Source organism: Drosophila persimilis, unplaced genomic scaffold (assembly GCF_003286085.1).
Source record: "Drosophila persimilis strain 14011-0111.01,24,50 unplaced genomic scaffold, DperRS2 tig00000700-arrow-arrow-pilon, whole genome shotgun sequence".
Taxonomy (NCBI): domain Eukaryota; kingdom Metazoa; phylum Arthropoda; class Insecta; order Diptera; family Drosophilidae; genus Drosophila; species Drosophila persimilis.
Window position 1 is genome coordinate 1,810,872 of NW_020825340.1, and position 25,251 is coordinate 1,836,122.

At 45.3% G+C, this 25,251-nt stretch overlaps 9 protein-coding genes across 11 annotated transcripts; 3 read left to right on the forward strand and 6 right to left on the reverse strand.

Annotated features, from left to right (window-relative positions):
* Positions 1-531: 531 nt before the first annotated feature.
* On the reverse strand, positions 532-2,549 carry LOC6598890 (mediator of RNA polymerase II transcription subunit 19). The gene is made up of 3 exons (XM_002024059.2): positions 1,826-2,549; positions 1,638-1,752; positions 532-1,579 (listed from the first exon to the last, which is right to left on the reverse strand). The coding sequence occupies exons 1-3, from the start codon at positions 2,261-2,263 to the stop codon at positions 1,116-1,118; spliced, it is 1,017 nt and encodes a 338-aa protein (XP_002024095.1). The 5' UTR covers positions 2,264-2,549; the 3' UTR covers positions 532-1,115.
* A 656-nt stretch (positions 2,550-3,205) lies between these two features.
* Positions 3,206-5,474, forward strand: LOC6598891 (dihydrolipoyl dehydrogenase, mitochondrial). Its single transcript, XM_002024060.2, has 4 exons — positions 3,206-3,346; positions 3,688-4,215; positions 4,274-5,152; positions 5,228-5,474. The coding sequence occupies exons 1-4, from the start codon at positions 3,305-3,307 to the stop codon at positions 5,291-5,293; spliced, it is 1,515 nt and encodes a 504-aa protein (XP_002024096.1). The 5' UTR covers positions 3,206-3,304; the 3' UTR covers positions 5,294-5,474.
* Positions 5,475-5,693: 219 nt separating this feature from the next.
* LOC6598892 (tryptophan--tRNA ligase, mitochondrial) lies at positions 5,694-7,986 on the forward strand. The gene is made up of 3 exons (XM_002024061.2): positions 5,694-5,928; positions 5,995-6,419; positions 6,475-7,986. Exons 1-3 carry the CDS (start codon positions 5,740-5,742, stop codon positions 7,922-7,924), a joined length of 2,064 nt encoding a protein of 687 aa, XP_002024097.2. The 5' UTR covers positions 5,694-5,739; the 3' UTR covers positions 7,925-7,986.
* Positions 7,987-8,855: 869 nt separating this feature from the next.
* On the reverse strand, positions 8,856-9,458 carry LOC113566447. Its single transcript, XM_026992035.1, has 2 exons — positions 9,248-9,458; positions 8,856-9,192 (listed from the first exon to the last, which is right to left on the reverse strand). The coding sequence occupies exons 1-2, from the start codon at positions 9,363-9,365 to the stop codon at positions 8,906-8,908; spliced, it is 405 nt and encodes a 134-aa protein (XP_026847836.1). The 5' UTR covers positions 9,366-9,458; the 3' UTR covers positions 8,856-8,905.
* Positions 9,459-9,974: 516 nt separating this feature from the next.
* Positions 9,975-14,630, reverse strand: LOC6598893 (cationic amino acid transporter 2). Of its 2 annotated transcripts, none has more exons than XM_026992068.1 (5): positions 14,439-14,630; positions 11,993-12,360; positions 11,618-11,878; positions 10,773-11,561; positions 9,975-10,713 (listed from the first exon to the last, which is right to left on the reverse strand). In XM_026992068.1, the coding sequence occupies exons 1-5, from the start codon at positions 14,462-14,464 to the stop codon at positions 10,265-10,267; spliced, it is 1,893 nt and encodes a 630-aa protein (XP_026847869.1). In that variant the 5' UTR covers positions 14,465-14,630; the 3' UTR covers positions 9,975-10,264. The 2 variants fall into 2 exon arrangements, with proteins under 2 accessions (XP_026847869.1, XP_026847870.1); XM_026992069.1 differs by lacking the exon at positions 14,439-14,630 and adding an exon at positions 13,115-13,154.
* Positions 14,631-16,281: 1,651 nt separating this feature from the next.
* LOC6598894 (arylsulfatase B) lies at positions 16,282-19,982 on the forward strand. Of its 2 annotated transcripts, none has more exons than XM_026991977.1 (7): positions 16,282-16,438; positions 17,514-17,700; positions 17,762-17,921; positions 17,979-18,205; positions 18,267-18,692; positions 18,763-19,585; positions 19,660-19,982. In XM_026991977.1, the coding sequence occupies exons 2-6, from the start codon at positions 17,542-17,544 to the stop codon at positions 19,579-19,581; spliced, it is 1,791 nt and encodes a 596-aa protein (XP_026847778.1). In that variant the 5' UTR covers positions 16,282-16,438; positions 17,514-17,541; the 3' UTR covers positions 19,582-19,585; positions 19,660-19,982. The 2 variants fall into 2 exon arrangements, with proteins under 2 accessions (XP_026847778.1, XP_002024099.2); XM_002024063.2 differs by having other exon boundaries at positions 17,526-17,700.
* Positions 19,983-20,369: 387 nt separating this feature from the next.
* Positions 20,370-21,056, reverse strand: LOC6598895. The gene is made up of 2 exons (XM_002024064.2): positions 20,979-21,056; positions 20,370-20,923 (listed from the first exon to the last, which is right to left on the reverse strand). Exons 1-2 carry the CDS (start codon positions 21,043-21,045, stop codon positions 20,454-20,456), a joined length of 537 nt encoding a protein of 178 aa, XP_002024100.1. The 5' UTR covers positions 21,046-21,056; the 3' UTR covers positions 20,370-20,453.
* A 1,289-nt stretch (positions 21,057-22,345) lies between these two features.
* Positions 22,346-22,985, reverse strand: LOC6598896. The gene has a single exon (XM_026992133.1). It carries the CDS (start codon positions 22,971-22,973, stop codon positions 22,392-22,394), a length of 582 nt encoding a protein of 193 aa, XP_026847934.1. The 5' UTR covers positions 22,974-22,985; the 3' UTR covers positions 22,346-22,391.
* A 1,009-nt stretch (positions 22,986-23,994) lies between these two features.
* LOC6598915 lies at positions 23,995-24,630 on the reverse strand. Its single transcript, XM_002024066.2, has one exon. The coding sequence runs from the start codon at positions 24,621-24,623 to the stop codon at positions 24,063-24,065; it is 561 nt and encodes a 186-aa protein (XP_002024102.2). The 5' UTR covers positions 24,624-24,630; the 3' UTR covers positions 23,995-24,062.
* Between the last annotated feature and the right edge of the window lie 621 nt (positions 24,631-25,251).

The window sequence follows — 25,251 nt, forward strand, 5'->3', positions numbered from 1 at the left end:
TCGCCCAGCGCGAAGGCGACCCTCGAGAGATTGTGGTGACGATCAAGATTAACAGCGAGAAGAGTTTGGGCAAGAGAAATCCAGTGAAGAAGACTGCAGAGAAACCAGCAGACTTCGATTCGGAGGGACCACAGAGTACACCATTGAACAATTTATCTCCAGAAGAACTTTTGAAAGAACTGAAGGAGAAAGAACAAGAGAAAGACGAAGAATCTAAAACTAGGCCGGTTGCGTATGTTGCCCCAATGAAGCCTTGCCCTAAGAAGTAATGGCCCCTGACCAGGGACAACCAAGGTCGAACTCATTTCTGGCTGGCCGATGTCCCATCAATTCTCTTCCGGTCAGACAATTTTTTTCGAATTATATTAAACGAATCCATGGAATTAGTTATATTTCAATATTCCCAGACGTTTAACAGGTATTGGCACGCATTTTGAAATGCCCAAATCATGTCAGAGCTTTTCTTTCCCCATTAAGACCCTTAGCGCTTAACTGTTTGATTTTTTATTGTATTAGGTGCCTAATAGTTAAAATTAATTACTTATAGTACAGGCATTCATTGTCGAATCTCAGCTTTTTTTTTGTTTTTCTTTTGTGTTTATAAAATTGCTGGAAGAACAAACCATTGCAAGATAGATTTGAAATACTGACCCTAAACAATATATAATGTAAATCGTTAAGCAAAAAAAATGTTCAATAAGAGCTTGGGCGTGGTGGGGCGGGGTGGGACGGGGCGAGCTAGAATCGAGAGCGGAAACGTTTTGCGTGCGATTTGTACCATAACTTGCATTTATGTAAATAAATCTCATTAAGCTAGCGCGAGAAATGAACGAGAAATGTTTGCTAATTACAAAAATACACTATTTTACAATAATCATATTGATAAATTAATAACTAGTCACGAAACGTTCTCGAGAAGGATTGCATTTATGGTGCGCTGCAATGAGACACCATAGATTTCTAGAGAAGTTCATGCTGTTCTTCAGGCACGGGCGATACTGAAGCTGTATGCATCTCTGGATTGGTCTGTGTGCTCGTGTTTTTGTTTTTTTTTTCCATCTGTTCGGTTCTGATGAGAGGTAATGAGCCGAGTTTATTTTACTGAAGGATCCTGCCTAAAACTGTGACATTAATAAGCTTCCACCGCCACCCCCACTGCCAGCGCCGCCACCTCCTCCGCCAGGACCGCCGCCAACGCCCAGGACCGAGCCCAGAAGGCCTCCGCTGGTCATTTGCTGTTGCTGCATAGGCATCTGTTGCTGCTGCATTTGCATTGATGAGGAGAAGTTGTTCATACCTACGACACCAGGACCCATGCTGGCGCTCAGATTGGACATACCGGTACCGGCGCCAGGACCAGGACCTCCGCCCAGAGATCCCAGGCCGGTGGCACCCATTATTCCGCCTCCAGCAGCATTGCCCAGACCAGCTCCACCCGGCAGAAGGCCGACTCCAGGCTCTGGACTTTGATTTTTCTTTTTTCGCTTCTTCTCCTTTTTCCTCTTCTTCCGTTCCTTATCATCCTCATGCCGCTTCTGTTTCTTGTGCTTCTTTTCGTAAGTTTCCAGCCCAGTAGAATCTGAAACTTCGCCGTATAAGACAGTGCCCCAGGCCGCAGAAATCAATGAGGCACTTACCCAGTAGCGTTGACTCCTGCCCCGTGGTCACGCCATCTTTGTGTTTGTGCTTTTTGTGCTTGTTTTTGTGTTTTCGCGCAGGTGTGACATATGTGGTACGATACTGCTCCGGAAGCTAAAAATCGAAAGATTGAACGATATGCTGAGTAGTGTGGAAGTAGCAAATGAATATATGTGTAGCCACATACCGGTCCGGGATGCAATCGAAAGCCGGCCAACTGCACTGCAGTCAACGGAAGGAGCTCCTTGCCACCGATGGGCGGCTTTTCGATCACGCTCCGCAGCGTACTGTTTTCGACGGGATGCGTTATGAGGTCATTGATGCCGGGGATGTTTTGCAGAAAGGAAGACAGCGATTCTTTAAACTTTTTCTCCTTGAATTTGGTCAGCGTGTGGTGCAGACCGTATTCAGTCATGAGATCCTTGTCACCTGTCAGCTCCGCCTTAGCCGGCGGCTCCTTCATCGAGTAGAAGGGACCCGTGTGTATGATGGTTGGTGTTTTGCCCAATGAAATGGTTGTCTTCAGCGTCCCCGATGAATCCTGGCGGGCCACAACCGGCGAGCGTCCGCCGTGTGGCGACGACCTTGGAGAGTCCGTCATTATGTTGCCGTAGTTGCTCATCATATTGGCAGAATTTACAAAACAACAGAGGCTGGCGCCAGGTAGCAGCAACGACAACGACTACGAAAGCCAAAAGAGCTGTGGCAGCAACAACAATAAGGCCAGAAGGTCTCGGTCTCGCCTGGCAAGTAACTTTCGCAACTCGCTTGCAGGCAACGCCTCCCAAACAAGCTCTTCCAAATATATAACCTTGTCTCAATAAACTCGGCCGAATACTTTTAAATACAAATAAACTATTAATTTGCAGGTTTTATGGCGTTTTTTAACAGATTTGCCGAGCAACTCCCGCCATCTTGTTGTGTTCGCGTACGAGTGTGACCGCATTGCGAATCCCGCGAAAAACTGAAGTTGTGCGAACAATACCATTTGGAAACTTCTTGAAAATACCAAATAAGTGTGGAAAAATATCAGAAATACAAGCGCGATACATAGGTGCATTTCGCCAGGATATCGATGATTATACTTTCACATGTATTATTTGCGTGTTTCAAAATTCCTTAAACGAATTTTAGTTTAGTGCATACATTTCTTGTAAATTTAATATATCACATATTTTTCATATATTGATAGACCGCTAGTTCAAATACTTTTCTAACTTATTAGCTAAAAAAAGGCAAAGCCTGAAAGGAAAAGCAAGCAGTGAGAGCGAGAGAGATATATGCGACAGCTTAGCTGTCCGTATACTGTATGGTTAGTGGCGCAGCGCTGCGTCGATTATTATATCATCGTGTTATCATTATATATACTGGCTTTTTTGTGAGAAAATAGGATTTATACGAAGAATTTGCAAACAGTATTATTTACGTGAAATTGCAGGTTAAATGTTAAAACAGTATCGGTATATTTACGGTATATTTTGAAAAAGAGAAGGTCTTTTTTTAGGGTCAGACCGTATATCATATCGACAAATCCGCGGTCACACTGACCCCAAAATTACACACTGAACACAAAAATTAGAACCCGAAATAAAAACACTTAAATTTAGTGCTTTGCTTTAAGTTAAATACGAACACCTAGCTAACCCACGAAACAAGTCCCCCAGCCATGCAGTCGACGCTACGACAAGCTGTCTCGGCGGTTGCCAAGGTACGGATTCTACGATTCCTATTCCCCCAAAGTTATGCAATCTAACCTATGTATGTGGCGGGGCCCAAGAACTGGCTAAAATGCAATAACTATGCTTTAATCTGCGAGCGCAGTGCAGCTGCAGATGGCTCCCAAGACTAACGCAATGGCCTCACGATTCCACGCTACCTGAGATTTCAAGTTCGGCAATTGGCCTAGTATCAGCTGATACGTGATCAGCGATTAGCGAACAGCAGTGCGTGCTATTGGCGTGATAAAAAGCAAATCATGCTGTGGCTGCTTATCGGACCCGGACCACTTTGACGAGCACAAGCAATAAATTTAACTATCTGTCGTTTCAGACTCATCTGCGGTCGAATGCCGCCATTCTGGGAGCACTCAATGCCCGCTTCTACTCCTCCACACACGAAGCCGACATTGTGGTGATTGGCTCTGGCCCTGGCGGCTATGTGGCCGCAATTAAGGCTGCCCAGATGGGAATGACGACAGTCAGCGTCGAGAAGGAGGCCACACTGGGAGGAACTTGTCTGAACGTGGGTTGCATTCCCTCCAAGGCCCTGCTGAACAACTCGCACTACTATCACATGGCTCACTCTGGAGATCTGGCCAGTCGCGGCATCAACTGCGGCGAAGTCTCCCTCGACCTCGAGAAGCTTATGGGGCAGAAAACGAACGCTGTGAAAGCTTTGACCGGTGGCATCGCGATGCTCTTCAAAAAGAACAAAGTCACACAGCTGACGGGCTTTGGCACCATTACCGGCCCCAACGAGGTGCAGGTGAAGAAGAGCGATGGCACAACAGACACTGTGAAGGCCAAGAACATTTTGATTGCCACCGGATCCGAAGTAACCCCATTCCCAGGCATCACTGTAAGTTTCACAGTCGGACAGTTTATTCCTTAAAGCTTACGATCGATGTTTATTCCAGATCGACGAAGAGGTTATCGTGAGCAGCACCGGAGCCCTGAAGCTGGCCAAGGTGCCCAAGCATCTCGTTGTGATCGGTGCCGGCGTCATTGGTCTGGAGTTGGGTTCAGTGTGGTCTCGTCTTGGCGCCGAGGTCACTGCCATTGAGTTCATGGACACTATTGGCGGCGTGGGCATCGACAACGAGGTCTCCAAGACCTTCCAGAAGGTGCTCGTCAAACAGGGACTCAAGTTCAAGCTGGGCACTAAGGTCACGGGCGCTTCCCGCAGCGGCGACAGCGTCACCGTCTCCGTGGAGAATGCCAAGTCCGGAGAGAAGGAGGATATCCAATGCGATGCCCTGCTGGTCAGTGTGGGACGTCGTCCCTATACTGAGGGCCTGGGACTGGAGGCCGTAGGTATTGTCAAAGATGATCGCGGACGCATTCCCGTGAATGCCACCTTCCAGACGGTGGTGCCCAGTATCTACGCGATCGGCGATTGCATTCACGGTCCCATGTTGGCCCACAAGGCTGAGGATGAGGGTCTGATCACCATCGAGGGCATCAATGGCGGACACGTTCATATCGACTACAACTGCGTGCCCAGCGTTGTGTACACCCATCCCGAGGTGGCGTGGGTCGGAAAGTCGGAGGAGAACTTGAAGCAAGAGGGTGTGGCCTACAAAGTGGGCAAGTTCCCATTCCTGGCCAACTCGCGTGCGAAGACCAACAACGACACCGACGGCTTTGTCAAGGTCTTGGCCGACAAGGCAACGGATCGCGTGTTGGGCACGCACATCATTGGACCTGTTGCCGGAGAGCTGATCAATGAGGCTGTTCTGGCCATGGAGTATGGAGCGTCGGCCGAGGATATTGCGCGTGTCTGCCATGCGCATCCCGTAAGTGAAACTCCCATCGGAAAGCCCGCTGCTTCTCCAGAAAACCGATTGAACTTTACTTCACCTTCCTTTCAGACCTGTGCCGAAGCCCTGCGTGAGGCCAATGTGGCGGCAGCCTTTGGCAAGCCCATCAACTTCTAAAGCCAATTCCTCATCCCAGCTGGAAGGTGGAACACTGCACTGCGTTTAGAACAACCAATCATCTATTCAAAAACTATTTGAAACAACCGAAAGTCTCCGCCTATCTGTAATTCTCAATGTTGTAACAGTAAAATGGAAACCATAAATATTGAAATTACGCAAAGCGTTTTCTGCACCCCAATGCAATGTAATGCAATGTATGTTCATTAAGCCTAGAATAAACACAGTTTAAAAGTCGATAAATTGCGCCCAACACTGCTATCGATTGTTATGGCTGCACAAACAGGAAGTGTGGCAGCCCTATCGGCTTTTCTAAATCTATCTGGCAGCACTACCATATATTTCCACATTTGTTGATATTATTCAGAGTTTTCCCTTGTGTTTCGGAAATTTTCACATTTAATATTATTTTTCGTTTCTCAACCCAAAATTCGTAGCGCTAGGCAATGTTTCGCGCCAGCAAATTAAACATGCACCTGCATCCTGCAAGCATACCGCTACCAAGATTGCGCTTGGCACTGTCCAGACGTTTCAAGTCCAATCTCCTGCAGGGATCATCACTCCACCGCTCCGCCAGGGCCCAACTTATTTCAGCTGGCAAGCACCAACAAAGCAGCGGCCATTTGCCCGAAGAAGTACGTTCATAGATCGTTTGGAAGAAATTTTTCGGTTTATGTAATACCTTCTCCTTGATATAATAGAAATCCCCTTGGCCGCGAAAGATCTTCAGTGGGATTCAGCCCACAGGATCAGTACATCTCGGCAACTATTTGGGCGCTGTCCGCAAGTGGACGCAGCTGCAGAACAGTCGCGATGATGTCACAGTCTGTATAGTGGATATGCACTCTATAACCATGCCGCACAATCCGCCGGTGCTACGGGAAAACATCTTTACGATGGCTGCCACACTGGTGGCTTGCGGCATTGATCCCGCCAAGAGCACGTTGTTTGTCCAGTCGGCTGTATTGGAGCATTGTGAGTTCAACTGGATCCTTAGCTCGATGACCACCACGCCTAGGCTGGCGCAGCTGCCCCAGTTCAAGGAGAAATCCCGCCTGGTCCGCGATATACCCTTGGGGCTGTATGTCTATCCGGTGCTGCAGGCTGCCGACATCATGCTGTACAAGTGAGTGAAGATATCTAATAATATCAATGCTTTTCTGAAAAGCGGTTTACTGTAGGGCCACACATGTACCCGTTGGAGCGGACCAGTTGCAGCACATTCAACTCGCACAGCACTTAGCGAGGACATTCAATGGGCGCTACGGTGAAGCGTTCCCTGTGTGCCATGCCATCATCGAGGAGGGTGATGCCTCCAGAGTGTTGTCTTTGCGGGATCCCTCTAAGAAAATGTCAAAGTCAGAAGCGAATCCCAAGGCCACGATCAACCTCTGCGATCCGCCGGAGCTAATAATGGAGAAGATTAAGAAAGCCGTCACCGACTTCACCTCGGACATCACCTACGATCCCAACTTGCGCCCTGGTGTCAGTAATCTCGTCAACATCCACGCCCAAGTAACAGGGCGCAGCATCCGAAGTGTCTTGGAGGAGGCCAAGACGTTGGACACAGCAAAGTATAAGGAGCGCGTGGGCGACGCTGTCATTGAACATCTGCGCCCGATTCGTGAGCGAATCCATGAGCAATTGTCAAAGAAAAACGAGCTGATCCATATGCTAGAGATTGGAGCCGAGAAGGCACGTATCCAGGCGCAAAAGACAATGCGCGACGTCAAGCAACGCCTTGGCCTTGGAGCATATGCGGCTGTTCCTGAGCCAGTTGTCGTCGCTCCCTTGCTGCCTGAGCGATCCAAAATGACGGCTAGTCAGCGCGTGGCCAAGAACGTCCAACTGCCGAATCACAATGCTCATAGTTACACGCATTTAGAGAACCGTAATGAGCGGAGTAGTGCGTCTGGGACTGCATCGCCACACGGAAGCGCCGGGGAAGCAGCATGCACTGCAGACCTAAAGGCAATGGCCCAAGCTCAGGCCATGGTGAGGCCTCCCATGCGTCGCCCTGTGGTGCCCAAACAATCCATGCGGGTTGAGAAAGAGCGCAAGGCTACTCGGAACAACATTTTCAGCAATTCATCTGCTATCGGCTTTAAATCGCCCTCCAAACATGATGTTCCCGTTGCCGAAGGTAAGGGACAGCATGCTAGTAGCTTCGGATTTGCTAAACCCGAAATTGTGGACGGGACAGAAAAGGCCGGCGCCCACAGGTTTGGACAAAATACGAATACCAGTGCGGTCGCTAGTATTATGCATAAAATTAATGCCGCCAAGAACCAAGACACTCTGGTCCACAGTGCCTACTACAACGCATTTCATGGTTCAAAATCTGGCACCCCGTCCCATGTAATCAAGAACCGGAGTATCGAGACGAGTATTGAAAAGAGCACCAATGATGCCAGAACAAATACCTGTAATGAATGCAGCAACAGTGAGAAAAACAGCAGCGAAAATCCCAGCAGTGAATACAGCAACAGCGAACAGGATGAGATTAGCAACGCATCAAGCACAACGGCGGACAGCGAAGATCCAGAAATGTTTGATGAGTTGGAACAGGAAGATGAAGTTCCCGAACGGAGCGCGTCTGAGGCTGCTGGCAAGGCGGAAATAGGAAACTAGAATACATTGCAATTGTTATTAAATATATATATAGTATATATATATACATATAGTCAGATTTAGATATACATATGTACATATGTATATCGAAACACAATGTTCTCAATCAAGCCCTCTGAGGACGTCTCGGTCCATACACACACTCGGAGCGGACGAACATCGTCTGCCGTGGAACAGCCAGGGAGCGTTGTCTGAACGCCTTGGGCTTCCCACCTGACTTGACTGGTCAACCGGAGGCCAACCAACCTGTGCCAGAGCCACAGGCAAGGTCAGAGACGGAACTGGCCTGCTCGCCCCGGAAGAAATTTAGACTGCATCGCCCGTAATTTTTCTGTTCAATGGCAGATTGTTACTAACCACAAAAACTATCAGTAATGTGGTACTTTTGTTTAATTGCTTATATTTTGTTGTAACCACACTTGGTAGTAGCCTTGCCTTATCCGCTGCTTAAGAATGTCGAACTCTCCAGCAAAGCGATCATGGATGGGATGGATCGTCTTCGTTGCACGTATATACATATGTATACCCAATTCTCAGTCAGTACATACTCTTTCTCTCTCTGTCTCTCTTTCACACAAACACCAATTTTGTTTCTTTCCCGCTCTTTTCCGCTCGAGAAGGAGAGTGAATAAGAGAAACTCGTTGAAGTGGAAGCGTAGCCAATCTGATCCGAATTTGGCAGTCTGATACCAGACTCTATGATATAGCCTTTTTGCCACAGATTTTCGTTTTTTGTGATGTAGGAAGGTGGGAGATCTAGGCGCTCACCAAGACGGACGTACAGAAAGACATGACTATATCGACTCGACTTTTAGTGCTGATCAAGAATAAATATACATACTTTATAGGGTGGGAGACGCTTCCTTTGTCATACTGCTGGCCCTCCAAGTGGACTGGACATTGGCGCACAAACTAACAAAAAATAATGATGTATTTTTTTTAACAATCTTCTCTTTTATTGTTATTAATATTCTGGGAATTTCATTCCAATTCGGTTTCAGACACTAACTGTGCTGCTTGGGGGGCCTTCGAAATGACTTCCCCCTTCACAAACGCCTTCAGAAACAGCTTGAACGCCTTCCTCTCATCAGTAGTGAGTTCCAAGTCAGAGTCCATACTTTTCTCTCTGATTGTGCATTGGTTCGCGGATTCCGCCACTATAATCGTATGGTTTTCCATCAGCGCATGGCGAATTGCAATTTCGTTTGCGAGGATTGCATTATACTCAGCACTCAATAAATATCCGCCTTTGATTCCAAAATTTTTGGCTGTAAGCTCGGTAGGGTGAAAACTTAGTTGGTGTAAATAGCATGCAGCACTTACCGCTGGTACGAATATTGTAAAACATGACCTCTGGCTCTGTAAGGCCCATCAGAATCTTCGTATCCCCACTGGGAGAAGATATGAGGGCGTAGTATTTTCCATCTTTAAAGCAAGACATTTTGGGAGGTCTTATGAAGTTTTATGTCTTCAGTTTATATTATAAACTTTATAAGGTTCTGTTAACAGTGGAAAATTTGTAGGGAATTTTTGTGTGGTATCCCTATTTTTTTTTGTCTCTCAAGCTCCTGACTGTCGAAGTGTTAGAAAATGCTATTAATATTTCTCTCTACTGCGTCGCAGACCAGAGGTTAGAGATCTAGCTAATGGCCCTATGACATTAGACTTAGCTAACTGACTAGCTGCAAAAACAGAGAAAGCCGTATGGAAGTAGCATGCAGTGAGAGTTTTTTTGTTTTAAAAAACATCATGTTGTTTCAAATAGTGCCTCAGTTCTTCGAGTGATAGCCGGGATATATGTCTAGAGACGGTTGAGTTTTGTCTCATGTGCTATCTCTCTCTTCGCAGTAAAGTTAGCGAAGTCTAATGCCATAGAGCTTTAAGAGCTACAGGTATATACATATTTTGCATCCTTAACTTAATTACCGTATACCACAATACTTCAAGACCAATATAGACTGAAGAAGTTCCGATTAGTCAATAGTCCATCCTAGCCTTGATTGGTCAGTTTGGTTTAAATTTTGTTTTACATTGAATTTAACTATTATAATTAAGTGTAGTATAATATGTTTATTTATTGCTTTCAGCTAACTTATTGTATTTTCCATAATTTTTGGTTTCTTATGCGCTATGGTATGGATGTTTGTGTGAATATTAGTGTTGGGTAAATATTGCTCACTCATGAGCAACACAACACTAGTGAATATAGATACGATCGCGTTTCCTGCAGGCAAAATACATATGTATATGCATGTGTTGTTACAAAAAAAAAAAACAAAAAATGTGTTGTATGTTGGTGTGTGAAAAATGTGTGTGTTGTTTACAAATATCATCGTGCATTCAAGATGTGCTGTGCATCAATATCAGCGGGACCTCGTTGCTGTATTTCGAGTTTTCTTGGCCAAGCAGGGCCGATTCGCTACAATCGCGCATAATGGCCATGGAATTGTTGCGCTGCTCCCTCTGCCTCAAGCGGCTGTGGCGGATGCCGTAGGCCAGGAAGATCGCCAGACCTATGGTGAGCCAAATACAAAAACGCACCCAGGTGAGGATGTCCAATTTGATCATCAGGTATATGTTGATCAATATGGATATGCCTGGGAGCCAAGGAACCAAGGGCACCTTAAAGGAGAGATTCACTGCGGATGTGGGCTGACGCGAGATGATCACCAGCATGATTACCAAAGGTATGGCCCCCAGTATCAGGGCAATGCCATCGAAATGAGTGACATTTGACAGATCCTCTTCAAATTTGGTAAGAATTTGCGAGAAAACAAAGCACCACAGAGCTGAAAGCGAATGATGGCGTTGATTCTTTGAATTTTATAAATAGCACTGTTTTACTTACAGAACAGAGTCACCATCACAGTGACAATCCTCGACGTTTGCTTGGTTGAGACGGTCAAGCCTTTGGAATTAAAGAGACGCCGCCACAGTGCACAGGGCTGATCCTGGTCAGCGGAACCGGAAGAGCGACTGTTGCCAATGATGCGACTCTCGCGACGGTCATCCACCTCGTAACGCAGCATAAGGACACAGCTAGCCACCATGGAGTAGGCCAGCAAGGTGCCAATCGACATCATATTCACCAGCTGGCTCAGGTTGAAGACGGCGGCCAGAATGCCAGTCAACAGACCGGTAAGCATGGTTCCCTTGAAAGGAGTTTTGTACTTTTCGCTAATGTCTCCCAAAAACCTGAAGAGCAGTCCGTCGTTGGACATGGCAAAGACAATGCGTGGCAGTGGAAACATTGCCCCCATCATGCTGGAGCACAGGCCAAACATCGCGCCAATGCTGACCACATACTCCGCCACATGCCAGCCATTGATCCTGAAGACGTGCGGCAGCGGTGCCTTTTCATCCTGCTCATAGTAGGGCAGCATCATGGTTAGCACCGAAGAAACGCCAAAGTAGGCGAGGAAAATCATGGCCAGGGAGACGATTACAGCAAATGGAATGGATTTCTTCGGATTCTTTGCCTCCTCGCCCGCGGTAGCGATGCAATCGAAGCCAATGAAACCGTAAAAGCAAACAGCGGCCCCCTTAATAATGCCAGAGACACCGTATGGCATAAAGCCACCGTCGCCATATCCCTCCGGCACAGAAGATTTCGGTATGGACCAGTTGCTGCTGGAAACTATCGAAGGAATCAGACCAATGGACAACCAAAGATTGTGTGTGACTAGAACTCACCATGGAAGAGCCCCGCGATGATCACAAAGAGAACTACGCCCAAGTTCAGAATGGTGAAGACATTATTTACCCGCGTCGACTCCTTGGCGCCCACGGCAATGGCCAACGAGAACAGTATGGTGACCACAAAGGCGAACAGATCCGGATAGGCACCCAGACCCTGTATATTAATGGGCATATGGGTGCCCAGAAAGCTGCTCATTGGGTTCCCACAAAGTTGGTCCAGATATGTGCTTAGCCCTTTCACGACGCTAGCGGAACCTGTCCGAAAAATGAAAACATCAAAACGGAAATCAATATAAAATATGAGAATTAATTGATAAAAATAATGGCAATCAGACGGCGGCGCCATCAATTGAATTGCCGCCAGCTTACCAATTGCGTATTCGAGTATGAGATTCCATCCAATGAGAAACGCAATGAACTCGCCAATGGTCACATAGCTGTAGATGTATGCAGAGCCCGCCTTGGGAACACGGGCTCCGAACTCCGCATAGCAGAGACCAGCGAATATCGAGGCAATCGCAGCAATTAGAAAGCTGATGACCACAGCGGGGCCGGCCACCTGCTTGGACACTTCGCCAGCCAGGACATAGACACCCACGCCCAGCGTTGAGCCAATGCCGAGGGCCGTGAGATCAAAGGCCGACAAGACCTTGGCCAGCTTGGACTCATTCGAGTCCTCCAGAGGCTTCTTGCGTGTGAGCACGCGAAAGGCATTCGTCACGCTCCAGCTCGGCATGCTGAAAAATGTAATCGAATTAAGTACATATGTAATAACGGGCCGATCGTTCGGCTCTGTTCGGGCTGTAGGGCTGTAGAGCTGTAGGGCTGTAGGGCTATAGGGCTTTTGCTGAGCTCTACAATATACTCGGACCTGATGCTTACAGAACCCACATATTAACACGTTCGCAGATTTTGTACGGGTCGCAATGGGGGTGGCGATGGCGGTGTCGGTGGAAAGTGGCTGTAGATGGGCCACGCTTCCATTGGGCAAAAGAAATGTGCGGAGTTGGGTTTATGGGCCGGCCATAAGAAAATTAGTAGGCGTCTGTTAATGTGCGAATGTAGACTACGTTGTTTATGATTAGGTCGCGTCGCGAAAGCTGATTTAAATTTGAGTCTTGTGATCATCGGGTATGATCCCCCGATGACTAAGTGGGAAATCTGATTATAAACGCATCTACATATGCATCTCAATTGACTCGGATCCTCTAGGTTAATTCAGGCCAATTCTGGCATTTCTTCAGGCAGTTTTTGAATGTGGTCATGTAGATATTTATACACAGGCCTTGAATCCCACCAGCAAATCATAGAATACAAACAGTTTTTAAGAAATTGTATGGTCCCAATCTAAACTGGTATAGAATAGAGTTCTTCTTAGTTCCTCTTCGCTATTGTGCGTGCTTTACTCCTTTTTAAATAAGCGTTAAAGTTTTTCCTTTGAAATTTTCTTAAATTAAAGCGTAAACTGTTTCGATTCCCTTATATTCTCACCTTTTTTCTTTAAGAAATAATCAAAATCCCTTGGAGATTATCAACGAAAGCAATCTGTTTGTCTCTTTATTCGTATCACAAGTTTTCCACAGCTATTTTATGGTATTTTTTTTAGCTTTCAATTATCACAAATAATAATCCATCTTTTATAGTTCGATTCCCAGGCACGGAATCAAATGGCAAGAATGTGAATCGTCAAATTAAACGATGTATCTTTTCTTTCTAATTGAATTTCAGAATTGAATCGTATAGAGCCAGAGACTGTTCGAGCTGTGTCTGAACTTTAAACGTGAGTGCGAAACCGTTAAATAGCGCATTTGGGTGTACGGCCCGGGGAGATCGTGGTGAGTTGAGTTGAGGGAGAAGCTGCTTGCCGCCCTTACCCACCCCACGATGTGTGGGCAAGCCGCATCCTCAGGTCGGACACGAAGCCGTGGCGCCATGAAACGAGGTGGAATCACGTCGTTGGCGATGATAACGCTAATTAATTCGTCACCATGCTCGTAGAGCAGTCTTCCCTACGTACCCTACCCTGGGACCTGGGAATTCTCAGAATTCCATGCCAGGTGACTTAACATGACCTCTGTGGCCCCAAAAGCCTAATGAATTGTCATGATCGATTAGCGGTTGAGGTATAGTATTTTTGATATGATTATGGCGCATTACTGATATGAAGGGAAACCCGGAAAATGCTGACAATAACATTCCGTTAAAGGAATGCCTAATATGTGTATTTTGCATACAAATTCCTTTACAAGTTGTGCAATTTCTCATGTGGAGCGTCAAGGATGCCAAATTTTAGGGGAAAATAATGATGTCTTGAAGCCTCTTCAATGGATGGCTGTGGAACCTGAAACCCTATTTTTCAGTGAATGCCTTCTCAAAACATTTCCAGTGGTTTCCTATATGTTTATATTTGCTTTTAGCTACCCGATAGATTGGTATAATTTTTGTATCGGCTTCACGGCTTCAGTTTGCTGAAGTATGCAGTATGCTGATCCAAACATTTTTTGCAGGGAAGCTATTTGGTCCAAACTTCAGAATGGATTCCCTTCGTTTGCTTTCATGGAACCTTACTAATTGGGCTCTGTTTGAGTTTTCCATTGGCATGGCCGCGTGGATATGGATATTTGTATTGTTTATAGATAATTTTGGTGGCACGGGACTACGCGCTGCGGGGGTCGGATCGTGTGGCTCAGGTGGGTGTCAACCGTTGCTAAAAATACCCGCCGTATTTGATTGCATTTAACGCTAATTTTAGGCACTTGTTGCATGTCGACTCAGCTGACACTGCCACTGTTCTGTTCTGTTCCACTCCACTCACCCATAGTATTCGGCGAACTCCTCCATTGTTGATACTCGAATCAATTCAATCAATTTGGCTTCCAATTAATATCATCAATTTGCGGCAAGTTCTCGCTCTCCTCACACGGAAGCGGCTGTGGCACTGCTGGTCTCTAGAAATGTACTGTGTACTGCAGCCGGTACTATCCAAAGAAATCACATTATTTTCAACCACGCAACCACGTTGCAGCTGCTCGTGCTCTCTGGCCATTATTGTTGGTCGATTCAAAGAGAGGAACCGGGTTGCCAACGTCTTCGTTTCGCCCAAATGCTGGCCCTGACTTCTGGCCCAGTGCGTATGGCTGACAACCCCAATCGCGGAGAGGTACAACAATCATATCCAGCTCTCTCCCACTCTCTCACGCTCTCTGGTGGTCTTTTTAAGCTTATTTAAAGGCATTTTCTATTGCATCAGCCCAGTTCCTATTTCCCTTGGTAGAGTTTCTAAGAATAAGGCGCCATTTGGCTCTCATAACAAATCCGAACATGCGAACTATTTCAGCGATGGATATGGATATTAGGTTCTTTACTGATAATTCTACCTGATTGTTCTAGAGAACTAGGGCATGCTGTATTTGCTTGAGGGTTGTAACAGGTAAACTATATTCATATCGATTGGACGGTGGTAGATCTTATATTAACGTATTTTAGGGTATCTTATGTCCCTGGAATCTAAAGATATCACCCCTGGCATACATTTAAAAAAAAGAAATTGATAATTTGTTTATAATTAACGTCACCGATTCACATGTTAATCAATAAGAGCAACGAATCACTGAATGAATGAATCATTGAAATTCTTTTTCGCGTAGATGGCATTTAATCTGTATTTATTAATCAATGCTTTTATTGATAACAATTTATTCACAACTTCCAAATCGAATACTTTATTTAATTATTAATATTTTGTATAATTATGTATATATTTTTTTAAATTCGAAAAAAAATAAACAAAATAACAAAAATATCAATCGTTTGGTACGGCCAGACTGGGTCTAGCCCGCAAAATTTTTGGGCTATCACGTCAACCACAACGTCAGCCTCTTATTGTCGTCCAAGTACCGCATCAAGGACAGCGCTCGCACTTTCGTTGAAGCCAATGCCTGAATCCAAGGCAAGATCTGCTTTTATCGTGGATCGTCGTGGATCCGATTCACTCAAAACGGGAATACTTCGCCGAGTCCCGTCCACCTCAGCTGCGGCTCAAGCAACTCAGAAAGCCCAGGCCAATCACCCCGATCTCAGAGGAGCTCTTCGATCAGCGCAGATGGAGTCAGGCTGGACCCACCCAACCATGGGTCTGGACCCACCAGATGGATCTCCCTGATGCGCCAATCACTTTTCAAGAAATCTTGGTGGACATAAAGAAACTCAAGTCCAAGAAGGCCCCTGGCAACGACAGGATTGAAAATGTTGTGGCAAAGGCGCTACCAAACAGGGATATTCTATTCTATGTATATCTGTTCCCCAAAGCCTGGAGATGAGTCCACATGATCATGCTGCCAAAGCCAGAAAAGCCACCGGAAGACCTAAGAAACCCTAGAGCAATTAGTCCCCTGTGGACTTTTGGCAAAATGTTTTTAGATCGTGTTAAAAGTTAATTAATTAATATTTAAATCGAACTAGCGCGCCAAGGTAGAAATTCGAATACTCAACCCACCACAAGGTGCTCTTAGGCAAGGTGGGAAATCCAGAGAGAATTCAACAGAGAGAGAGAGAGAGAGTGGTAACTCACTTTATTTCACCTCAGCAATCAGCTGACGACCAAACCCACCGCAACATTGAGCGCGCCAGATCGACTGGCCCCCGCCAATTGATTCCGTTAACTCCCCACCAGTCCACAGAGAGATCCACACCATCCACACATCCAACCATCGCGAACGAGGCCTGATAAGCCCATTGTGTGTGTTTCGCGTTTGTTGTGCTTTCGTTCGCTGTGTTTTCGCTTGTCTGTCCGGCGCTGGAGTAGAAAAAGAAACGGTAAAAGTGTGGGAAAAAACGCTTCTCGGTTGTTTTTAACCATTAAAAACTTAAAAAATGCTCGAAGCAGCTTAAAACTAAGGTGGCTACCTCTTAGAAAGCCTTAAATAGGCAACAATCAATCAATTCAATCAATCTTAGTGCAATTCTACATGCATACAACAAAATATACGAGTATGTGTGTACTTAGGCTTGTATGGATGGGCTATTCTCTATGTACTTCAATACATGGATACCACCCATTTTTATGCACTGGGCAAACAGAGTAAATATAAATGTAAAAAAATAATAAAGATCATTGCAGATGCAGATTAGCACCCTTAACAGTTCTCATATATACATATGTACATATGTACATATACATATTCTTTATGAACAAATATTTCTTGGTTTAAAAATCTTCCATCAAACTTTATATATTTTGTGAGCATTTTTCTTGCCTACAGGCATATGCCATCTTTTAATAAGAAAAGTGTATTCGCAAGACAACTGGCAGGTCAAGCCAATCAATTATAAACATACTCGTATGTATGTACATGTTGTACATACATATGTAATATGTAGTATCTTTTCTATGACATTCGGCCAACTCTCATTCCCAGCTTCAACACATTTGCATTTAATTTTGGTGCTACTCATTAGCCGTGTAATTTGTCCGCCAGAATCCGTCACACTTTGTTAAACAATACGAGTATTGCTGGAAATATTTGTTCAAGTGCAGTGCAGTGCAAATGTGATGGCTAATATTAGCTTGTTTCCATTTTTTGTACTCAATTTATTTCTCAATTAACGAAACGGCAAAGAAACAGTTTGGGCCGAAAATTAAAGGGAAAAAAACCCCATGAAAATAAAACAATATTAGGCCAGGTGGATTTTCACTAGGTAGATGAGTCGGATGGATTGTATTAAACGGCTAATACATAGGTACTTACATATGTACATCTATGCGGAACGGAACGGAACGGAAAGGAAAACTCATCCATCATTGGAATAGTGTCCCACACCGACTTATCGCCAGTGCCATCGCCATTCACTATGTTAATTTTGTTAAATGACTTTTTTGCCTTAATTTCAGTTTTGTTTCCAGTTCCATTTATGGCGCCATGGCGATGTCAACTGATCTGAGCCAAATGAGAAATAGCCATAGAAATGTGCCGATAATTTTGTTGTTAACTGCCGGATTAGCCATTGCCTTGGCGAATGGTCAAGACGCGAGATCCCCCGGCAAACCGCACATCATCATCATAATGGCTGATGATATGGTGAGTGTCTAGTATGATCGTTTGAATCGCTGCTAATTATAGATCCCATCCCCCTTGCCAGGGCTTCGACGATGTGAGCTTTCGTGGCTCCAATAACTTTCTCACGCCCAATATCGACGCCTTGGCATATAGCGGAGTGATTCTGAACAATCTGTACACCGCTGCCATGTGCACTCCCAGCCGGGCTGCTCTTCTCACTGGAAAATATCCCATTAACACAGGTTTCTATCGCGAATAGATCCGACCCGAATGCAGACCAATAGCAAATCTATTCTCAGGCATGCAGCACTATGTGATCGTGAATAATCAGCCCTGGGGTCTGCCGCAGCAGGAGAAGACAATGGCGGAGATCTTCCGGGAGAACGGCTACTACACCAGTCTCCTGGGCAAGTGGCATCTGGGGATGTCGCAGCGCAACTTTACGCCCACCCAGCGGGGCTTCGACCATCATCTGGGCTACTTGGGAGCCTATGTGGACTATTACGACCAGACCTACCAGCAAAATGTGAGAGGTGGCTCTAAAAAGTCGATGCTGAAGATCCTTTACTTTTGTGGGTCCCTTGCAGGGCAAGAATTACGCGAGAGGGCATGACTTTCGCCTTAATCTGAACGTCACTCACGACCAGGTGGGCCACTACGTGACCGACGTGCTCAGCGACGCGGCCGTCGAGCTGATCGAGCAGCACAGTGGCAGCAACAGCAGCCAGCCACTCTTCCTGCTCCTCAGCCACCTGGCCCCGCATGCGGCCAACGCCGACGATCCCATGCAGGCTCCCGCCGAGGAGCTGGCCAAGTTCGAGTACATCCGGAACGAGACCCATCGCTATTACGCCGCCATGGTATCGCGGCTGGACAGGAGTGTGGGGCGAGTCATCGATGCCCTGGCCCGCCAGCAGATGCTGCAGGACAGCATTGTACTCTTCCTGTCGGACAACGGCGGACCCACAGTGGGCGAGCACTCGTCGACGGCCTCCAACTATCCCTTGAGAGGCGTAAGTATCGCACAGAGAATCAGATATTCCGGTCAATTGGTCCTATTGATTCAGATTTTCTGATCTACAGCAAAAGAACTCTCCCTGGGAGGGAGGTCTGCGCTCGTCTGCGGCCATCTGGAGCACCGAGTTCGAGCGGCTGGGCACCGTGTGGAAGCAGCAGACCTACATTGGCGACCTTCTGCCGACGCTCGCCGCAGCGGCGGGCATAGCTCCAGATCCGGACCTGAAATTGGACGGAATGAATCTCTGGTCGGCCCTCAAGTACGGTTACGAGTCGTTGGAGCGAGAGATCGTGCACAACATCGACATGGACCCGTCGGCACCCTATCTGGCCTACACCCGAGGCAAGTGGAAGGTGGTGAACGGCACCACCAACGCGGCCCTCTTCGACGGCTGGCTGGGCGAGCGGGTAACGCGGGAAGTGGATCCCCGATCCGCGAACTACGAGGAGCTGATCCGCAACACCAGTGTCTGGCAGCACCTCCAACTGCTTATGGGGAGCCAGAATGAGCGCAACATAACCAGTCTCCGGCAGCAGGCCCAGATCGAGTGCCCGGAGCCTCCGGGCGCGACCAAGCCGTGTCTCCCGCTACTGGCCCCCTGTCTCTTCGACATCGATGCGGATCCCTGCGAGCGGAACAATCTGTACGAGGACTACCGCAACACGACCATCTTTCTCGACTTGCTGCAACGCATCGAACAGTTTGCAAGCCAGGCCCATGCTCCGAACAACATGCCAGAGGATCCGGATTGCGATCCACGCTTTTACCACAACGAGTGGACCTGGTGGCAGGACGAACAGGCCTCCGGGGCAGCTATCATGTGGAGCGTTAAACGATTAAACCCTCTTCTGGTAGTATTCGTAGGCTTTTGGTGGATATTGTAAACTGGTAAGTGATTTCGGAATATTTACATAAAGCATGCAAAATATTTTCTACATATGTATACTGTCACATATCCGCAGACATCTGGCCCAAAAGTATGCTCCCGAAAATCAATCCCAACTCTGAAATGAAACGTCGAAACTTTGGAAACAAAACAACTCTTCTTCTGCAACATTCCAGAGAACTCACAGGCGAAAGGTCCGACTAAACTGTTAGTTGGAACAATTAATGGTTCTGAGTAGTGTCTAAGTGGTAATCAACTAGATTATGTATGTGCCTATCTTATCGATGGGCCCATCGCTTCTGTGAATTGTGATAGTTGCAAAACCCCCGTCAATATATAAATACATACCTATATACAAGAGACGTAAATCAATCAAAAGATCCCTAAAAACGAATCACTGTCCATCAGGCAGAGCTTTAAAGGTGCTTGAAGTGGCTTTGTTGTGTGATATACAGCTTTGCTATTGTTAGAAAGTTTATTTTTTGTCGTCTGTCTTCTAAGAAACATTCCAAGAAATCAACATACATCAGTGATCTATGATCACCAATTATTCAGTTCTATAATTAGCATTTCCGCGTAGATTTTTTTTCGAGTGTATTGTTATCAAAGTCATTGTTATCCCAGTCATAAATTAGGCAAACAAAAATATAGATTATTATACAAGAATAATATATAAATATACTTTCTTTGAAATCAGAGAATGTACATATATACATATGTAGATATATACATACGTTTCTTAATGTCTTTAGGCATAGAAATATTGCGAGTAAAACATATTTGATATAAATTATCGTTTTGTGTATTTATTTTAGAGATGCGATTTAAACTGTCACAAAGAGATCATCATGATGGGTAGATTTTCCCTGTTCAATAGATGGTTCCATTCTTCGGCAGGGCCACAAGGACCTCGTACTTGTCGAATTTGCGCAGGGCCAGGGTCTCGTGCTTGATGATGCACAGCTTCTCGCTGAGCATGAGCATGCCGATGAGCAGGCCACCGTCGGTCTTGGCTCGGCACATGAACACGCGCTCATTGAAGTTCGAAGTGCCCACGGCAACGGAGCCAAACTCGTACAAGCCGTCGAAGCTGCGGACCCATACGTATTTATAGTCGCGCTCGATCACCAGGATATCGTATGTCGTCGCCTTGGAGGCCGTCAGCTGGTTGTTGAAGTAGGCGACACCCGTCTCTGCGACTACGCGGGCTGGCACGATCGTGGTGCCGAACTTGACGCGGCCAATATAGATGTTGTAGCCGTAAGGATCGAATCCTCCCAGAATGGCGTTGTTGGGGAAGGGGTACGACAGGTTTCCGGCCTTCCACACGTGCTCGGTATCTGGAGAATGGCAGGATTAGTATCGCTCCATAGCCAGCATCCATGGTTTACTTACCATAGGCTGAGGGCACCGCCGAGGCGACTGCGCACAGGGCCAACACTAAACAGGCAGCTTTGTACATCTCGAGGGTTTCTTGGATACCAAATGAATGTGAATCGTCTGGCCAGGTGCACAGCTTTTATACTTACCTCCTTATCGCCGCAGTCTTGTTACTCTTATCGCTATCAGATGATTACTATTGATAGGATCGATTCGGTGAGTAACATGCTTGAGAGTGAGTTTGCGCATCGTGATTTTATTGCTCCATAAAAAGTAGAAGACATTTCTAAGGTAAAAATCCCCCTCTAGACCTAAAAGGCATTTCATAATATTAGATTATTAATTAATCAATTTCTTAGTAAGATAATTCGATGATTAACCAGCTCCATCGGTCGATACAGAAATTTATTTTTAAAGAAAACTTTGTAATATACGAGTAGTCTTTTAAGTCATATCCATTTAAAAGTTTTGCACTTTTTAACCAAATCCTGCATAGAACTTTATCATCTACGGTCGTGATTTATATCATTTAACTATAATCGAAAAATTCTTCTTTGGAGGAAAATTGAACATTTCCGTGTCATGATTTTTGACAATTTTCGAAGTGGATTTTTGAGACAAGAATTCTTCGATCAACTTAGTTTAACTTTTGGCGATGAAGCACCATGCATTGCCACAACAAAAAACCGGTAAAAGGAATTCAGAATTGTACGTCCTTCACTGCAGAACGAATCCCGTGAGGGTCGTCCAAAAAATAAATGCTGTGCGGAATTGGCAATTGCAATATCGTCAATACCACGACCTTGAGGCATCTTTGGGCATTATAGGAACCAAGGTACAATCAACATTGTATGAACAGTTGGCCGTCAGGAAGGATTTTCCTGATAAGATGCAGACATTTTCTCCAAAAAACACACAAGTGCTGCCAAGATTAGTTTTAGCGGATGCAAAGTTAAGAGTACACTACAGCCTACGGACTTAAAAGGCATCCAACGTATTCACACGTCATTTAGTGATGAGTAAATTAAACGAATTAAACGATATGGCAATGGCATGCCATATCCAGGGTCTTATAAGATCTTCATGTCTTGGGTGTAATTTAAGTAGGACTCTTAAAGTAATAGACACTGAATATTCCTTTGGCACATTGTAAACTTCACTCCCATCTTTACCATCGGTGTTTAAAATCAAAAAATTTATATATAAATGTTCGAAATTCCAATTTTTATAGATGTTTTTATTTTTGTACACCTTCACACCTAATAGCATATGTAGAAATCTCCAGTATTTTATTGGATGGTACAATATATATTTATGTATGTATGTATGGGATCTCATGCCATTGATCATCCTCTCAATAAATTGTTGTGTTTTTCAATAAATATTTTTATGATTTTATTTTCATTTAATGATATTTAATACTTTGTTTCAAATCTTTCCCGCTTCGATTTGCGCGTCAAATGGTATAAACTCAGCAGCTTGGCGTTCCCTAACCAATATCTCGTACTTGTCGGACTGCCTCAGTGGATTCTCGCCGTACTTTACGATGCAGACGCGTTTGCCCAGGTAGAGGGTGCCAATGAAGAGTCCCTCGTCGGCACGGAAGCGACAGATGTAGACGCGGTCGCCCAAGGAGTTTGTTCCCACTGGCACGGCTCTTTTCTCCAGGAAGCCGTCGAAGCTGCGCTTCCAGCGGTAGCTGACGGTGGCGTTGGACACGAGCACCTCATAGGAGGTTGCCGTATTGCTAAGGGTGTCCGTGTTGTAGCTAGCCTTGCTCAGCTCTGGAACCACTCGGGCCGGAAGGACGTTGGAGCTGTACACCACACGGCCCACATAGTTGTAGTAGCCTTCGGGATCGAGGCCTCCGAGGACAACGTTGTCGGGGAACTCCAAAGTCTTGTCCGGATAAACCCACGTATCCTCATAGCTGTACACTCCGCCTTGAATGAGGCCCACCAGCTGGACGAGGATCAGGGCCAGAACGGCAGACTGCTTCGCGTAGTACATGGTTCGACTGTTGTCTGAGGTCTTCTGGCCACTTGGACCTCTGCTGCCGGCTCTTATAGGGCCGGCTCCCCATCTGCTGGGGTTCCTGGTCAAGTTTTCGATAAGGATGAGTGTAAATCATTCACATTCGGGTGTTGCTTGAGTGATATGATTAGATAGTCGTTGATTTTTCGATGGATTTCTAATTAATGTTTGCATTATGTACTCTGAGCTATTTTTAAGATGTGACGACATCATGTGGAATTGTCAGGAACCCTTAGGATTATTAATTGAAATGAAGTCCATTATTTTACAATACATATATTATAGTGAAAGCTCCCTTTGAAAGTAGCATCTATTTTTATTAAAAGATTAATTACAGAAATGTAATTTCTCTTTTGCAACAACTTTATTAATTTTAAAATGTTATAATACAAGGATATAAATATGAAAAATTTTGAATTTAAATATGAAATAATTTAAATATGATACTAATATTTAGTTTATTCATTTAATTAACATACAATTTATGCATAAAATATATATTTTTAAATATAAAGACAATTTATTTCAATTTAAATTTAAAAAAATATTTTTTTTTAAATGTGAAATGTATTTAAATCCCATATCTTTACATTATTGTCAAAATCTAAGGGCAGAAACTTTCTTTTACGATTTCGACTCTCCGAAAAAGTCTATTATCATACATTTACGAAGCTTTTTTCTCTCGACGTGCATAGGTATGTACTATATCCACCTTGAAATGACCTATTACGAACGAACCGATTACTACCGAAAATAAATCTAATCAAAGCCAAATCGGTTTGCTTTTCATTATGCCCTTAGGTAGAGGTTTGTTCAATGTATAGGTACTCGTGGGTTCTCAAATCAGAATTAATTCTCTGCCCCCTCATTGAAGATGTGGAAAGCAATTGAAGGAGTGGAAATAGTAAGAAGAACTTTTGAACATGGCAAGTCCGAAACCTTTCCTTTCAAAATATTGGATGCCATTGGGCATGCTCTCAATAAATTGTATAAATAATTTAAATAAATATATATATGATTTTATTTGCATTTAATAAATTTGTTTTAACAAGTTCCTGCTTCGATTCAAACACCGAATGGACTAAACTGTGCCGCCTTGCGTTCCCTAATCAGGATCTCGTACTTGTCGGACGTCCTCAGTGGCATCTCGTCGATCTTCACGATGCAGACGCGCTTGGCCAGTAAGAGGGTGCCCACGAGGAGTCCCTCGTCCGTCCTGAGGCGACAGATGTAGACTCGGTCGTTGCTGGCGTTAGTTCCCACGGATACGGCGCTTTTCTCCAGGAAGCCGTCGAAGCTGTGCTGCCAGTGGTACCGGACGGTGTCGTTGGACACGAGCACCTCATAGGCTTTGGTCTGGGAACCAATGGTGTCCGTGTTGTAGGAGGCCTTGTTCAGCTCTGGAACCACTCGGGCAGGAAGGATGTTGGAGCTGTGCACCACACGGCCCACATAGTTGTAGTAACCTTCGGAATCGAGGCCTCCGAGGACAGCGTTGTCGGGGAAGTCAGTATTCGAATACATGTACACCCACGTGTCCTCATAGCTGTAGGATCCGCCTTGAATGAGGCCCACCAGCTGGACGAGCATCAGGGCCAGAACGGCAGACTTCTTTGCGGAGTACATGGTTCAACTGATGTCTGAGGTGCTATGGCCATTTGGACCTCTGCTGCCGGTTCTTATAGGGCTCTCCCCAGGGCGCCGGACGGAGGGCAAATCTGGCCAAATTTTCGATAAGGCTGATTGTAAATCATTCAGACTCGGGGGTTGCTTGAGTGATACGATTAGATAGTCGGTGATTTTTCGATGGACTTGTAACTTAGAGGTGGCACTACTCTGATAAGCTCACTTCATGGGTATTTTTTTGCGATTCCCAGGAAAATAGAAAAGCAAAAGATATCTTAAATATAACCACAGCAACGTATTCCTCCTCATCTTTGATCCCCTATGGGATTACCTTTGATCGCCTGTTCGCATATTCCCATGTTTTTTAAACAAATCCGGATTATATCTCCATTCTACAGTCATCTCCTATGAACGATAATATCACGAGTAATGCAAATTAGACAACCTTCCAAGCTTGGCATTCAAATTGGCGGGGCCGAAGCCGTATCAAGCGAAATATATATATAGATATATATATGTATATGCTAGTACTAATCAATTCAATTAGAGCGAAAAACCTGTTTGTATGTTATCACCGCTTATCAGAGCACCAGAGCACCAGAGCACGAGACCCTGACCAATGTCAATG